Source organism: Hordeum vulgare, chromosome 4H, assembly GCF_904849725.1.
Source record: "Hordeum vulgare subsp. vulgare chromosome 4H, MorexV3_pseudomolecules_assembly, whole genome shotgun sequence".
In the NCBI taxonomy this organism is placed as follows: Eukaryota; Viridiplantae; Streptophyta; class Magnoliopsida; order Poales; family Poaceae; genus Hordeum; species Hordeum vulgare.
This window is the reverse complement of record NC_058521.1, coordinates 570,188,146-570,204,166: the sequence shown is the minus strand read 5'-3', so window position 1 is coordinate 570,204,166 and position 16,021 is coordinate 570,188,146. Positions and strand designations below refer to the sequence as shown.

At 49.9% G+C, this 16,021-nt stretch overlaps 2 protein-coding genes across 2 annotated transcripts; both read right to left on the bottom strand.

Annotated features, from left to right (window-relative positions):
• Positions 1 to 4,533: 4,533 nt before the first annotated feature.
• Positions 4,534 to 9,595, bottom strand: LOC123447115 (ABC transporter B family member 19-like). Its single transcript, XM_045123685.1, has 8 exons — positions 9,011 to 9,595; positions 8,733 to 8,908; positions 8,469 to 8,633; positions 8,061 to 8,368; positions 7,654 to 7,973; positions 7,322 to 7,545; positions 5,264 to 7,186; positions 4,534 to 5,054 (listed from the first exon to the last, which is right to left on the bottom strand). Exons 1-8 carry the CDS (start codon positions 9,495 to 9,497, stop codon positions 4,707 to 4,709), a joined length of 3,951 nt encoding a protein of 1,316 aa, XP_044979620.1. The 5' UTR covers positions 9,498 to 9,595; the 3' UTR covers positions 4,534 to 4,706.
• Positions 9,596 to 11,317: 1,722 nt separating this feature from the next.
• On the bottom strand, positions 11,318 to 15,599 carry LOC123449622 (protein FAR1-RELATED SEQUENCE 5-like). The gene is made up of 5 exons (XM_045126903.1): positions 15,191 to 15,599; positions 14,426 to 14,528; positions 12,020 to 13,882; positions 11,875 to 11,934; positions 11,318 to 11,697 (listed from the first exon to the last, which is right to left on the bottom strand). The coding sequence occupies exons 1-5, from the start codon at positions 15,268 to 15,270 to the stop codon at positions 11,617 to 11,619; spliced, it is 2,187 nt and encodes a 728-aa protein (XP_044982838.1). The 5' UTR covers positions 15,271 to 15,599; the 3' UTR covers positions 11,318 to 11,616.
• Between the last annotated feature and the right edge of the window lie 422 nt (positions 15,600 to 16,021).

Below are 16,021 nucleotides of genomic sequence, written 5' to 3'. Positions count from 1 at the left end.
GCATGCTATCATCATTTCACCCACATAGCATGTGTTAAAAAGTTGAGAGGGCTACGACAAAAACTGGATGCACTTCGTGTACAAAACGGACAATCTCTTTCGAAGTATCAGCGTTTCGAACGAGAACTCATCTCTTACAAAGGGATTTCATTTTTTTTTGAACTTATTTGAACTCCATACTTTTTGTGTGTTCAAAATGCACCATTCAAAGGCACATCACAAAATTTCAACAATTTCTGACTTCATTTGGTATTCTTCGTGCATTTACTTATTTATTTTTTTGAGCTAGTTGACCCTGAAATTGAAAAGCACTACAAATGAACTCTGAAAATGTTGAAAGTTGGCATGCTATCATCATTTCACCCACATAGCATGTGTTAAAAAGTTGAGAGGGCTACGACAAAAACTGGATGCACTTCGTGTACAAAACGGACAATCTCTCTCGAAGTATCAGCGTTTCGAACGAGAACTCATCTCTTACAAAGGGATTTCATTTTTTTGAACTTATTTGAACTCCATACTTTTTGTGTGTTCAAAATGCACCATTCAAAGGCACATCACAAAATTTCAACAATTTCATATATGGTGGACACTAGCTCACCTATTGTATATGGTGGACATTCTTCTTCTCTCATATATGGTGGACACTAGCTCACCTGATTTTTCAACCGTCGATGATGGTCGCTACTCCTACTTCCCCTAGTGCATAACCAATATCTAGCACAAGGAGAAGAAGGAGAAATGACCCCCCACAGCAATAGTCGACATTCTTCTTCTCTCATGTATGGTGGACACTCCCTCACCTGATTTTTCGACCGTCGATGATGGTCACTACTCCTTCTTCCCCTAGTGCATAACAAATATCTAGCACAAAGAGAAGAAGGAGAAGCAACCCCCACAACAACAGTCGGCATTCTTCTTCTCTCATGTATGGTGGACAATCCCTCACCTGATTTTTTGACCGTCGATGATGGTCGCTATTCCTTCTTTCCCTAATGCATAACAAATATCTAGCACAAGGAGAAGAAGGAAAAGCGACCCCCACAACAAAAGTGGTTCCGCGCCACGCCACGTGGTTCCATTCAAAAGTAGCAAATGAAGTTAGAAAGGGCTAAATCATTCAAATTTGGAAACTATAATGGCACAAACAGAAACTAGACATATATAAATTGGTCCAAGCAGTACATGATACTAGTCCAAAAGTACATAATAATAGCTATCATAGATATATAGCTGGCCATAGTTGATACTAGTCCAATCAGAATGTCCACCTTATTCGAGGTGACGCTGGCCATAGTTGACGACTCGAATCTTGCGGTACAACTCGTATCAAACGTATGCATCTTTTGCTGCATACTCAATGTTGATACGATCAAGTGGGGCCTTCTCCCAAAGTTTGTGCTGAGACTTTGGGAAATTGGTCTTCATATCACCATATTCCTCGTCGATCAAGGCAACTGCCATATGAGCCATCGAAGTCCTGACATGTCGAAGCCTGAATACCGTTTGGAGATCAATGAGGCAACTAGTTGGTATCTCAATACCGAAGCTGTACCTCATCTTCAGCTTGTCGTTCGTTATGTCAACGGTAGCAAAAGTGATGCCGCTACACAGGAAGTCCATGAGTTTTGGACAATGCTTGTCACTACTGCAACAGAAACAAATTAAAATGGAACAAATGTTACATACTGCTGCAATAAGGAAACATGTTTCACTACAACTAAAGAGAAAATTATCTTTAGGATTCAAATAGAACATATGCAATGGAACCTAGAGAGATCACTGTAGCTATCCAATGGAACCTAGAGAGATCACTAGCTATATGCAATTTTCATGACTATGACATATCATATTGCTATCCAATGGAACCTAGAGAGATCACTAGCTATATGCAATTTTCATAACCTTGGATCAAAGAACACCGCATAAAATTGTATCACTACAACTATGATTTCAATGGAACATATTGAACCAATCAGATTTTTCAGATTGTGGAACACTATTCCAATCAGATTGTGTTCCCTTCAACTAATCAAAATTGTTTCACTACAACTATTTGAAGCGAACCAACTATGATTCCAATGGAACATATTAAACACTAGTTGATTCTAATACGATTTTTCAGATTATGGAACACTATTCCAATCAGATTGTGTTCCCCTTCAACTAATCAAAATTGTTTCACTACAACTATTTGAAGGGAACCAACTATGATTGAAACAAATAAACTTACAATGTCATTACCTTGGATCAAAGAAAGCCTCAAAACTTACCTCACCCATTGGAAGATCAAGACATGATGTGCGAAGCATAGTTGGATGACGGCAACACCGCGTTGATCGGCCGTGTACTCCAGATCAAGCCCCAAGAACTTCTCATGATCCATTGCGGCGTCAAGCCATCGTTCCTTCAACTGTTCAAGAAAATACGGCATCTCCCTGCTCTCGTTCGTGTACACGACATCGAGCTTGGTCTTGCCATGTGCGAGCACCTCTCCAAAGCGAGTTGGCATGGTGGAAGAAGAGAAGGGAAGAAGAGAGGAGAAGAACAGAGCGAGAGCGAGAGAGAAGAAGAAACAGAGAAATGGCGACTCTGCTTCGGTTCGTGCTTTTCATCGCCCGAAACGACGCGGATGCCGGCCTTTAGTCCCGGGTTGAGCCACCAACCGGGACTAAAGAGGTATACCAACGGTTGCCACCACTACGGCAGGCCACGTGTTAGGCCTTTAGTCCCGGGTTGAGCCACCAACCGGGACTAAAGGGGGATACGAACGGTTGCCACCACCACTGCCCACCGCGTAGCCCTTTAGTCCCGGTTTGGAACACGAGCCGAGACTAAAGGCTCCTTATGGACCGGGACTAAAGCCTCGAGGGAGGCATTGAGAATTGAGGCGACGTGGCCGGGCCTTTAGTCCCGGCCCAGAGGCAGGTCGGGACTAAAGGGTCCCGACCAAAGGTCCGTTTTCCACTAGTGGTTGTATTGCTAAGTACAACAAGGGAATTATTAACATCATACTTTTAGGTGTACCTGTAAGCGTGTCTAGGTTCTTGGATAGTCCTACCATCTCTTTGGATCTTATTGCTTATCCCAGTTGCAACTACATGACCCCAAGCTTTCCCAACTTTTGGAATAGCTTTTTCAGTAGCTTTGTCAAATAGCATGACCTCCGCAGTAGTTACAGTTTGTTGGTCTATCTCACTAAGTGCAATCTCTAGATTATTATCAAGTTTTTCTTCAGAATACTCCTCAGACTGGTTCATGAATTGAATGAATATAATTGTTTTGAGGGGCTTTCAACAAAGGAGCGGGAGCATCTTGAATATTTAGTCCGAATGCGTTCACTTGTCTGTAAACATTTGTTCTAAACTCCTTTATTAATAATGGAGCATAGTTTTTGCCTCCATTTAAAAAAGAACTGGATTGGGTTTGGTGGGGAAGGGGCTGGATTCGTTGGTGTTCTGTCCGGTGGAGTCTGGATCAATCGTTGCTAAATGGAGACGGCCAGCATACGATCTGTTGATACTGCGCCGTCGTTGCTTACGGGAAGTATTCAAAGACATTACTCCATCAACCACCGCGTCAAGAATATGGGTAGCATTAAGCATGGCAATTAGCAGGCCAAGTAGCTAAGCTAGGTTTCTTCTATCCCGGCCCTATGAGAGTACTTCAGCAAGTTATGCTCCTAATAAATGTGTACTGCCAGTGGAAACCTACTTATTCAGGGCAAGGCTGAAGAAATTGGACATCAAGATAAGGCGATGCGCCAACTATTTCATCAAGATATTATGGAGACCAAGCTTGAAACAGCAACATCCCTCGTCGGATGACGAAATGTCAACTTGTAAAGAAAATGACAGTTTCTACACTATCTTTTTCCTCCTCGGCCACAAAATAATGTAGAGGCAGCAATGATTTGCTCCTACTACACAAGTTCGGTAGATACACATACATCCACTTCTTTTTGTATAATAATTTTACCAACATACACTGATGAGGGAAGGTCGGTACTCCATAGCATCATAACGGAAAGGTAGAGTGCTGGTTGTCTGGAACAATTAATCTACTAATTCTTGTCATGTAGACCTTAACAACTACTAGTACCGTTAACATGGTGGCCAGTTCCAAATGAGCGCCCGAATCTTCAGTACGCAATATATAAATAAACAAAGAATATGCCCTCCCTTATGCAATAGAGTATGTCTCATGTCTGTGGAGCTGGCATGTATTGTTTCTTTCTTCTTTTCCCCCAAATAATGCCCAGCACGACGACAAGTAAAACAACCCGCTCAATGATCAGAACAGATCCACATCCAGGTCGCTCACCGAATCCATCTCAACTGATACCATGGCCACATCAATCCGCTTAATTAACCCCATCGTCTGGAAGAGCAGCTCGCCTGTCTCGTCGACCAAGATTTCTCATCTTATTTGCCAAGTACAGTTTTTCTCCCTGATTTTGTTTTCTCTCTCCATTTCGCGGTATATCATTATCAGGCGTCCGGCCGGGGTTCATATATATTGTCAAAATGGACATTTCATCTAATCCTTGCATTCTCGAATTATTTATTCATCTTGTGGTCTAGGCAACATCACATAAAATAATATGAGTACTTCCTAATAAGAACTTCGTCACTAAAAATACGTCAAAAATGAATGTCCAAATTACTTAACACTGGGATCAGTTCATGGTTCTGTGCTGCACTCCTCTACGCGAATGCCTGCGCCTCGATCTCAGCCTTCACCATGGCCGCGTAGAGGCCGTCACGGTGGTTCGCGAGGAGGGTCTCATGGCTGCCGAACTCCACCGTCCTGCCGCTGCTCACGACGGCAATGCGGTCCGCATCTCGGATCGTCGACAGCCGGTGCGCCACCGTGATCGTTGTCGCGCGCCGCGAAACTCGCCGCAGCGCCTCCTGCACGTGCTTCTCGGACTCGAGGTCCAGCGCGCTGCTCGCCTCGTCCAGGAGCAGGATCCTCGACTGCTTCAGCACTGCTCGTGCGATCGCGATCCTCTGTTTCTGACCACCTGACAGCTGCACCCCACTCTCCCCAACCTGCCAAGAATAAGCTGTTAGTACATAATGTCTGAAATGTGTAAAAAAATCATGTAAACAACATCTTAATTTAAAAAAAATGTTAAGTTTAGAGTAAATACAAATGTTAAGTTTGGCATTGGAAGTTGAGGTTTGTTAGCAATATTTTTTTAGAAGAACAATTTTTTTTTAGACAATTTTAAGAACAATTTGTGAGCAGTGGTACTCACTTGAGTGTCGTAGCCTTGTGGAAGCCCAGCGATGAACTTGTGGATGTTGGCCTCCTTGGCAGCATTCTCGATTTCGGCCCACGCGGCCTTCGGGTTGCCGAACCCGATGTTCTCTCTGATGGACCCGCTGAACAAGGCCGGCTCCTGGCCCACCATCGCGCACTCCCCCCTGAGCCACTTGAGGTCCAGCTCCCGCACGTCCATGCCGCCGACCGTCACGGTTCCCCCCAGCGGGTCGTAGAAGCGCTGCACCAGCCACACCACCGTCGACTTGCCGCTCCCGCTCGGCCCGACCACCGCCACCGTGCTCCCGAACTTGACGCGCAGCGAGAAGTCGTTCAGCACCGTCACGTCCGGCCGCGACGGGTACGCGAAGGTCACCTTCCTCAGCTCCACGTCCATCGGCTTCCCGTCCTTGATCGTCCGCCGCTTGGTGCCTTCCTCGTTGATCGCCGGCCGGCGCTTCAGGATGGACAGTATGCCGGCGATAGCCGTCGGCGCGCCGGAGGTGTCAGGGGCGAGCCCGGCCAGCTGGCCGACGGAGAAGGAGCTCAGGACCAGGATGAGGAAGATCTTGGACACGTCGCCGAAGGTGGACCAGCCTTTGGTGATGAAGTAGGCGCCCGCCCAGAGCGTTACCGTGTAGGCGCCGTACATGGCGCCCTGGGAGAGGCCGAGGATGACGCCCATGTACTGCGACTTCCGCTGGGCCTTGGCCGAGGGGCCGTCCAGCGCCCGGTTGAACGTGCCGACTATGCCGCCCTGGGCGCAGAGAGCAGCGACGGTGCGCACGTTGGACACGGCACCCGCGGCGATGCTGCTGGCCCGCGCGTACGCGCCTTCATCGGACCTGGCGCCGACGTTGATGAGCAGGTTGAGGTAGCTCGCGCCGAGCGTGAGTGGAGTGCAGGCCATGGCAATGAGCGTGAGGCGCCAATCCAGCCCGAAGCATATGCCGAGGCCGACGCCCGCAGAGCCCACGGCCATGAGCAGCACGGCGTACCGGTCGCCGAACATGGAGCGGAAGGCGATGGCGTCCCTGGCGAGCCGTGTCACGAGGATGCCCATGGCATTGTCTTCCTCGTCGAACCACGCGGGCTCCTGACGCATGATGGCGCGGAAGAGGCGGTCGCGGACGCGCATGGTGAGCCTGGCGCCGGCCCAGCCGCAGAAGCCCTGCTGCCCCGTCATGGTGAGAATGCAGGCAAAGCCGAGACCCACGACGGCGAGGGCCAGGTACCCGATCTGCCGCCTCATCTTGTCCGTGTCTGGGTCGAAGTACACCTGGACGGCCTGGCCCAGGAGCAGCGGGAACACCGAGAACACCGCGCCGGCGTTGATACCCATGAGGAACCCTAGGATCAGCAATGGCCCTTCCTGCCGCTGCAGCTCCCATATATCAGAGACGCTGAACTTGGCGGCGGCCTTGCGGCCGCGCGCGTCCTTGGCCTCCGCCTCCTCCTGTATCGCGCGAATGCCGCCGTACCTCGACTTGGACACCGACACGTCGTACCCCGAGTTGTCGGTGAAGCTGTTGTACCCCGCCGCGCCGGGGGTGCCAGGGGTGCCCGGGGCGGCGGCGGGATCTGACCTGCCGCTGTCGGAGGCGAGCTTGACGAGGCCGGCGTAGGGTCCGGCACGTGCCATGAGGTCGGCGTGGCGGCCGGACTCAACAACAGCCCCACGGTCGAGCACGGCAATGGTGTCGGCATTGCGGACGGTGGCGAGCCGGTGCGCGATGACGAGCACGGTGCGGCCGACGGAGAGGCGGTCGATGGACTGCTGCACGACGGCCTCCGACTCGGCGTCGAGCGCGCTGGTGGGCTCGTCCAGCAGCAGGATGCGCGGCTCCCGGATGATGGCGCGCGCGAGCGCGATCCGCTGCTTCTGTCCCCCCGACAGCTGGGTCCCGCGGTCACCAACCTAAATAAACAATAAACCAAGAAAACATTTGTTTAGGAGATTCTGGTGAGCCCATCAACAGAGACAGACTAGTGAGGCCATCATCATCGTCGTCGTCGTCATCATCAGTTTGCTCAGTGGATTGGATTTAGTTACCTGCGTGTCGTAGCCGTCGGGGAGGCCGAGGACGAAGGTGTGGGCGTTGGCCTTGGTGCAGGCGGCGATGGCCTCTTGCCTCGTCGCGTTCTCCTTGCCCATCATCACGTTCTCGATGATGGAGACGGCGAACAGGATGGGCTCCTGCCCGACCAGCCCGATCTGCGACCGGAGCCACTTGAGGTTCAGCGACCCAAGGTCCTGGCCGTCCAGCGTGATCGTCCCTGCACACACACACACACAACAAACACGATACAGTTTGGTTTCAGCTCCACCGGCCGGCCGATCATCCATGGAATGCACGCCACGCTTCTATGGTGATTGCAGCGTACCTCGCGTGGGGTCGTAGAACCTCTCGATGAGCGCGAACACGGTGGACTTGCCGCCGCCGCTGACGCCCACCAGCGCAAGCATCTTCGCCGCCGGGACGATCAGGTTCAGGTTGTACAGGATGAGCGACTCCGGCCGCGACGGGTACGCGAACTCCACGTCCTTGAACTCCATCCTGCCGCGCACCGCCGACAGCGCCCGCCCGCCGGCGCCGTACGGGTCGATCTCCGGCTCCCGGTCGATGATCTCGAACACCCGCCCGGCCGCCGCCGTCCCCTGCGCGAACTGCGCCGAGTACGACAGCGACAGCGCCAGGCCCCTGCACGCACGCACGCACGACGACCACCATTTCCAAAGTTACAACCAGCGAGCGAGCAAGCCTAGCGACAGAGGAATTGGCGTGCAAGGTGCTCGAGCTTGCCTTCCTCCGACCATGACGCCGAAGAAGCAGGCGATGGCGTCGCCGCCCTTGATCTCCCCCTGGGCGACCAGCTTGGCACCGTACCACAGCGCCAGCGCCCACTGGGAGTAGGTGACCAGGTAGATCATGCCCATGCCGGCGCCCTTGGCGAAACCCATCTTGACGCCGATCGGCGACGACCTGCGCAGCCACTCGGCGTACCGGTCGGCCAGCCGGTCCTCCATGACGAACGACAGCACCGTCCTGATCGAACTGATCGCCTGCTGCGCCACGCTGCCCGCGGGTTGGTACGACGCCTAGTTGTTGATCGATGATGATCAGGAAGCAACACAAATGTTCAGTTCAGACTGCATGCTTGTTTTCCTTCAGTCTATATACATTTTCAGACACTATTACCTCTTCGTTGGCAGCGAGGCCGCCGTAAATGGCCTTGTAGGCGATGCCGCAGGCCATCATGACGGGCGTGACGGCCAAGACGGCGAGGGCGATCCTCCATGACGTTCTGAACCCAACCACGTAGCCGAAGATGAAGGTGAAGACATGGTGCACAAATCCTGCCATCTAGGTTATACATGTCCAACACATCGAGAATTCAGTCACGCTCTTCAGTATCTCAAGGCAACTTTAAGCCATGCTTGCAGTGTACTAGTACTATATTACCTTCTCTCCCATGACCTCCTGGATCTGTGCGACGTCGCTGGAGATGCTCTGCATCACCTCGCCGGTGCTCACCTCCGTGTCGAAGAAGCCGATCTCCTGCCGCAGCACCGCCTTGAGGTACTCGCGCCGCACCCGCAGCGCCGACCTCTCGCCCACGATCCTCCAGCACATGATCTCTGCACCAACCGACGCTACGCTTGTCAGAACCAGTAGTTCCATGCATGACGAATGACATGTCAGTGTGCCATGGCTCAGAACGAGAGACGCGGTGTGCTCACCGAGGTACGCTCCTATGACGACAACTACGGCGAGGATGATCATGTACACGCTGATCTGCCGGACGTCCTTCATCATCTGGTCCTTGTCGGAGGCGACGATCTTGTTGACGAAGTTGCCGAAGAGGTACGAGTACCAGGGCAGCGAGCCGCCGTTGATCATGGCGCCGATGCACCCGAGCACGAGCAGCACGACGTCCATCGGCGTGGAGTACTTGAACAGCCCGGTGACGCTGACCGGCTTCCCGGCCCTCAGCTCGACCTCGCCGTCGTCGTCCTCCTCGTCGTCGAGCTCGTAGCCCCCGGCGTCGTCGTCGCCGTAGTACCGGCTCCGGCTCTGGCTGTAGGACGTGGCGCTGACGTCGTAGCCGAAGCTGGGCACGTCCCGCTGCACGGGGGCCGGGGTGACGTAGAGCTTGTTGTGGTTGTCACGCGAGAAGGAGACCTCGCGGGAGACCAAGGTGTGTGCGCCGGCGCCGTACCTCACCATCGCCCTGTCTACGGCGCCGGCAGCGCCGGCAGGGGCGGACGTGGCGATGCTGCAGTCGTCGTTGCTGGCGAAGGAGACGTCGGGGGCCACAGCGGCGGCCCGGCTCGCGTCCGTGACGACGCTCTGCAGCTCGAGCCGCTTGCCGGCGACGGTGCCGACGGCGCCGCTGGGCCGGTGCACCGTGGACATGGACGACGAGCGGTCGCGGTGCGTCCGGGGCCCGGACCGGCGCGACAGGTAGTAGTCCCGCGCCGTCCGCTGGAACAGCGCCGGGCCGCGGCGGGAGGCGGCGTCGGACCCGGCGAGGCCCCACGGCCCGACGGCCGCACCGAGGCCGTGCGGCTGCGCCCACGACGTGTCGGGCTGCCAGGACACGGAGCTCTGCCACGACATGTCATCGACGCCGCGGCGCCGCCCGCGTGGGGCGCGCCCGCCGGCGAAGGAGGTGGAGTTGTCCGGGGTCGGGTAGGGGCTGCGCGCGCGCTGGCCCTGGCGCCGCCGGCCCTGCCCTTGCGGCTGCGGGCCGGAGCGGGAGAAGGAGAAGTCGGCCATGCTCGCAGGGGCCTCCAGGAGGGAGGTGGCGTTGGGTTCGATGATAAAGAGGGGCTCCGGCGCTCTGGTGTAGCTCCCGATGCTCGCCAGTCGCCGGACAGACGGCACGGCCCTTGGGCACGACGCCGCGCGCTGTGCCTCTTTTGTACAACTGCCGGGCGCGGTTCAGCAACGGTATGTCTGCACTGGGATTTGACTGTTTCGTGTGTTGTGACGTGATGTATGCGCCGTGCTTGACATGATCCTGCGTTCACCTTTGGCCAACTCTGAAGTACGTATCATTATACTAGTAAAACACTTTGATGCTTTACCAGGTCCGAGCGGTGCAGTGGACATAGCTATGCACGACGGCTGGCTTCGACAAATGGAGACAGAGATAGGAACCCTGTTTGCTAGGCTCCAGGCAATACTAGGATGCATCCCTTGCGTACACCTTGTATTCTTGTGCTGTGGATTCAACACTTAACATGTGGAGCCTAGATTAGAGACTTGTCTGTTTGATGTGATCAAAGCTCTCAACACCAATGCCCAATGGACTTATTATTATTTAAAGAAAGAATGTACTGGGATATATACTAGGCAGGGTTGGAGGTGTAGCAGCCTGCCACCAAGAACACATCTTCGTGTCAATCGCCTGCAAATTGATCCGCTGGCCTATGAGCTGAGCTGCGTATTCGTCTCCGGCGCTCAGGACAACCCATGAAATTCGTCCTACAACATGCCCAGCTAGCCTACACAACAGCCCGTCATTTTCCTGCGATTTCACGGCCCTTGTCTCATTTCTCGCTCTCTGCTCCTCCGTATACTAGTAAGATTTGGAAAGCAGCAGTATGATTATCTGATTCATACACACACACAAAAAAAAAAAAAACAGTATGATCATCTGCTGTCTATTCTTCAGAAGGGCGATGGTTGGCCGCGTTTCAATTCAAACCACGGTCCTTCAGGTAGTGCTGCGCCGGCCGCTCAATAGCATAATGTTGGTCCGGTTGGTCGTCTTCCAAGTGGCGAGGAAACACAACCCCGTTTCATCAGCGATACTCACATAAGCAGGCTCGTGGATTTCATCTACAGTACTTATTTGGTTAGGTACACTCACCCAGTCAAGCCATGGGAATCAGTAGTATGCACAACCTCTACGGCCGGCCAAAACATTTTCTGAACAAGCAAAACATGATTTTGTAACAGAAGAGTTTATAAACTTTAAAGCGCGGCGGGTTTGTTCAGGTGGTCCACTGTGTAAGCATTTAGATGTGGAAACAGATGAGTAAATAACAATATTCCTCATTTTAATTTTGCTTGTTCGAGATAGTAGCAGTTCAGTTGTTTCTGTAACATCGGTAGGACATATGCTATGTATGAATGCTAACGATTTGAATCTTTATTACTACCATCTCAGAGCTAAGTGAATTCCTACAGTCGAACTGCGGGCTATTATTAGTTTCCTTTACAACAGGCAAGATCCAACTAACGGCACATATTGCTACTACAAAAATTAAGTGACAGGAACCTTACAAAATACCAGAAACTTCAGGATTTTCAGAACAACGTGCCTAAGCCTCACTTTTCATCCAAAACCTGTTTCATGGTTTAGGGGGGAACCTCCGATAAATGGCTGCTGGTTCATCCCAGCTAAAGGGGCATAACCCTGCACAACAACTCAAAGTCAGAGAAGTATAGACTATTCTATAATATCTATAATTTCGTGAGTAGTTAATTCGTGGTGGAACGGCACGGATAACATGTTAAAATGCTGTGAAAAAGGAAAAAAACCAACACTCGCAGTTTGAGAAGTTACCAATTCTGTACAGCCAATGTGTCATACCTGGTTTCCATGGGCATTTTCCTGAAGGGCTTGGTGGCCAAAGTTAGAAACAGAAGCGCCCTGCGATTGTCATGTGTATCATTCTCAGCCTGAGTCAAGAATCAGAATTAACTTCTCAATTAAATGTTTTATTTGACAAACTTACATGACCGTGGTGATTATTTAAGTGCAATTGTGGTTGATCTATGATTGGCACAGTGTCATTTAAACGAGAGCTTGGAGTTTGCGAAGCTCCATCACTCAAGAACTCTTGATTGCCTCTATCTGCAGACTTTGCATCCTTTGTCCATCTTCTCATCAAATATTTTTCTGGCAAATCCTTTATATTTCTGAAATCTAGGACTTTCAATACATGGCAACACTGGATACCCATTGATTCGAATTTTTTACAACTGCAAACAACAGATAAGTCACTGGAGTCAAACCTAACATAGTGTTCCCCAGGCCTATCTGTTACTGCTACTCTATAGTCCGATGCAGTTCCTGACTCCCCACAACTGTAGATCACTGAATCCACAAACATCTCAAACTCTCTGCGAAATTTTTCAAAAACCACAGGTGTGTATATGTTGGCAGCTTGTTTCAGCATTTTCGAGGGAGGTATTCTCGGAAAGCTTTGGCTTGCATGAAAATCAGCTTGAAGCTCTGCATAGCGATTCTCATCCAAAACTCTTTCATAGTGCTTGAAGAAAGACAAGAAATCAAACTGTGGACTCAGGTACTTTCTCAAGACATTGCTAACACTTTCTAACTGCAATGAACTTTTTATATCTGCGGTGAATACATGTTGATTGTACGCTGATGCCCATTTATCTCGATCTTCGAATAACTCATGAAGCCATTCATTGTTTCTTAGATCATACTTCTCTAGCATGGTTCTCCATCCTACCAAGAAACCCTCTTCATCCTCACAATCATAGACACATCTGCTGAAATCCTTTGCAAATGTTTTAGCGCCTTGGAAGATGTGATTAAGGTGTTTGACAGTATTTTGGTACACTTGCCATGGGCAAAGACAGTGAATTGTACTTGGCCATACTGCGCTTATGGCAGCACTTGCTGCAATTGATTGATCTGTCAAGATTGTTTTTGGCTGCTTTCCATCTGTAGCGATCTTGAACGTGTCAAACAACCACTTGAACGATTCCACTGATTCATCATAAAGCAAAGCAGCGCCAAATATGGAAATTTGCTTGTGATGATTCACTCCAAGGAAGAGAGTTAATGGCCTTCCATGTGCATTTATCTTGTAGGTTGTGTCCAAACAAACCACGTCACTGAAGTAGCTGAAATCAACTCTAGATTTGGAATCGGCCCAGAAAATATTGGTCAGTTTGTCATCCTCGTCGAGCTGGACAGCATAAAAGAAAGACGGATTGTTTAACTGCATGCTCTGCAGGTACTTCACAACACCTCCTGCATCACCAGGTTGCATATTTTTCATACGCTTTGAACAAAGGGAACTTCTGTAATCTGCAGGGAGGAATTTAACATTTCTAAAAGCTCCTGCCTGCTGTACTAAAGAGACACCAGAAAAACTTGACGGTGTTGTGGAATCTTCTGAGGAGTCGCATTCAGTTCTTTCTACCTCAGTAACCACCCTCTGAGATCTCAGCATATGCATGGTAGATGGGGGTGCTGGCTGGTGGTTATGTTCTGCTCTAAATTCAGCAATGCGATATTTATTATCGGATGTAATCTTAATTATCATCCGTGCAAGGCACCCTATTCTTGTTTCTGGCCGTGGCCTTTTAACTTCGTTAGCTCCTTTCTTGTCCTTACGGAAACCCTCCCTCGAGCATACAAAGGTTCTTGATCTTGTGATATTGTCAGCTGATTTGTCCGATGAACTCTTACGAACACTAAAGCCCATGTGTCCAGCATACCTGTTATAGAATTCATATGCTTTATCTTCATTGTCAAATTCCATGCCAATTTCAGGCACCACTTTTGCAACAGTGGCATCATCAATGGGGTCATCAGAATCAATAACTTTTCTCAATTTTCCCTGCTTGCATCCAAACGATTAATGATTTAGCATGCTAAATAAAACATAACTAAAAATTAATCTAAAGCCGACTGTCAGGATATAGTATACTCTGTGCTTATGTTGAGTATATATATGATCTTTTTAAGGAATATTTGAGTATTTAAGGTGTTGGCCATGCTATATTAATACAAAATATGTTGCTCTACTAGGAATCAACGAGAATCGATATGTCAAAAGTATAAGCAAGCTTAAAATAGACAATTCAAGCTCCAGAAAAATTGAGGTGAAAAGAAAAGCTCTTCTGACCCATACTAGCCAATGTCAATCAGGTAGAAGAACAACAGAATTTCCACATGAACATTAGTTTTTTTCTCAATAGAGAGCACAAGACAATCCTTATAGAAAGGAAAACGTTGGGTGGTTCAATCAGATTTGAGTCTATGAACAAGCACGGCCCTATAAGACAACATGAGTGAGCGAAATTGACTAAACAAACTAAGCCAACACAGATGGAAGTGAATAAGTACCAAACATAAGTGGTCATGAACACATAGTGCCCACCTTTGCCCATGCTATTCCACATGCATTGCATAAAGTCCGCCGTCCTTCCGGTCCACGACGCATGTGAGGCGTCGCATTTGCGCTAATTCCACAGCGTAGGCATCTGAATAACTATAACAAAGGAGTTAGAAATTATCTCCCTGCCGCAGGTATGCAGTGTTGAGGCCCTGATTGAAGAAAAAAAGTAAAAACATGTATGCTCAGTTGCAGCATTCTCCTGATACTACAAAAATCACGCACATCACATGTTATACCCTTGCTATTCCACAGTAAGAGGCAGTACTGTATGCAGAATAGAAACTCAACTAATGTGTGCCATATGCAGTGTACATTCATGGATGATTACTATCTACTCACGCCCACGAAATGAAAAGACTGTATACGCTAAACAGTGATCAGGTGAACAGCTGGTCACTCTGTTAGTCTATGAATGCAGGTCCAAATTTCCTCAACTACAGAACTCACCTAAAACAAAGGTCCCATTTCCACAATTGCTGAATGCACCCATGTAAAAGCTAAGTAGAATACGATTGCACATAGAATCCGTATTATCCACAAAATCCCTATGCTTACACAGACAAGAAGCAGTACAAATGCTGAACTTTTACTATCCTCCAAGCCACACAGTGACACTTCCTATTTTGCGTGGATTTGGGAACGTCCTCTTCAAGTTAGTGTTAATGTAAAAAAAAACGGTTGCATAGACAAAATCTTGGCACTGGGCAGCTGAATGTAAAAGACAGTATGCTCCTTTGGTTTCTTCACCTGGTAGGCTCGTCCACCCTGCCGTCTCCTTCGCCATCGCCGACACCAACACCAACGCCCCCCGCGCCCTCGAACTGCATGCTTACCAAACGGGAACCAGAGAAGGGACACTTCGAAATTTAGCTGGGAATAGGCACCGCGCAGGAAATAAACCTGGCCACGGACCGGATGATGGATTGGATTGGAGTATCCGTCCTAGGAACAAAAAGGACCGGAACAGAGCTCTCCGGACAACCCAGACGACATGGAGTTGCTCGGCAGCAGAAGGAACCGATCGAGCTCCGGTGGATCGCCGCTCCGGCGGGAAATGGCGGGGGAATCGGTTGGATTCGGGGGTTTAAAGCTAGGGTTTTGGGCGCTGGTGGGGGGCGGGGAGCCGGATTGGGATTTGGTGTGGGAGATGGGATACCGGTGGCACGGCGACGGAGCGCTCTATGCCTGCCACGCGCGTATCCTCTGCTTCCAGGGGCATATGGGGTAGTTCGCCTCTCTTCTCTCTTCCGACCAGGGGTGGTTTGGACATTTTAATTTGCAGGGAAGTTAGTTCAGGCAAATTGATGCAAAGCGACAACACAGCCTTTTTCTTTCAGGAGACAAGACATTAAATTTGTTATGGAACCAGCTGCTAAACCAGTTGTTGATCACTAACAAAGACTGAATTCTAAAATAAAAAAAGTGATAAGAAATGAAATATTAAAGCTTCTGAAACCAAGTAGTATAATTTATCCCATAGCTCATAGTAGATGGGTAAGTTCCGTTCATTGTGTTTCTAAGAAAGAAGGTATTACTTTTGTTTCTAATGATAAAAATGAACTTATGCCACAAAGAATT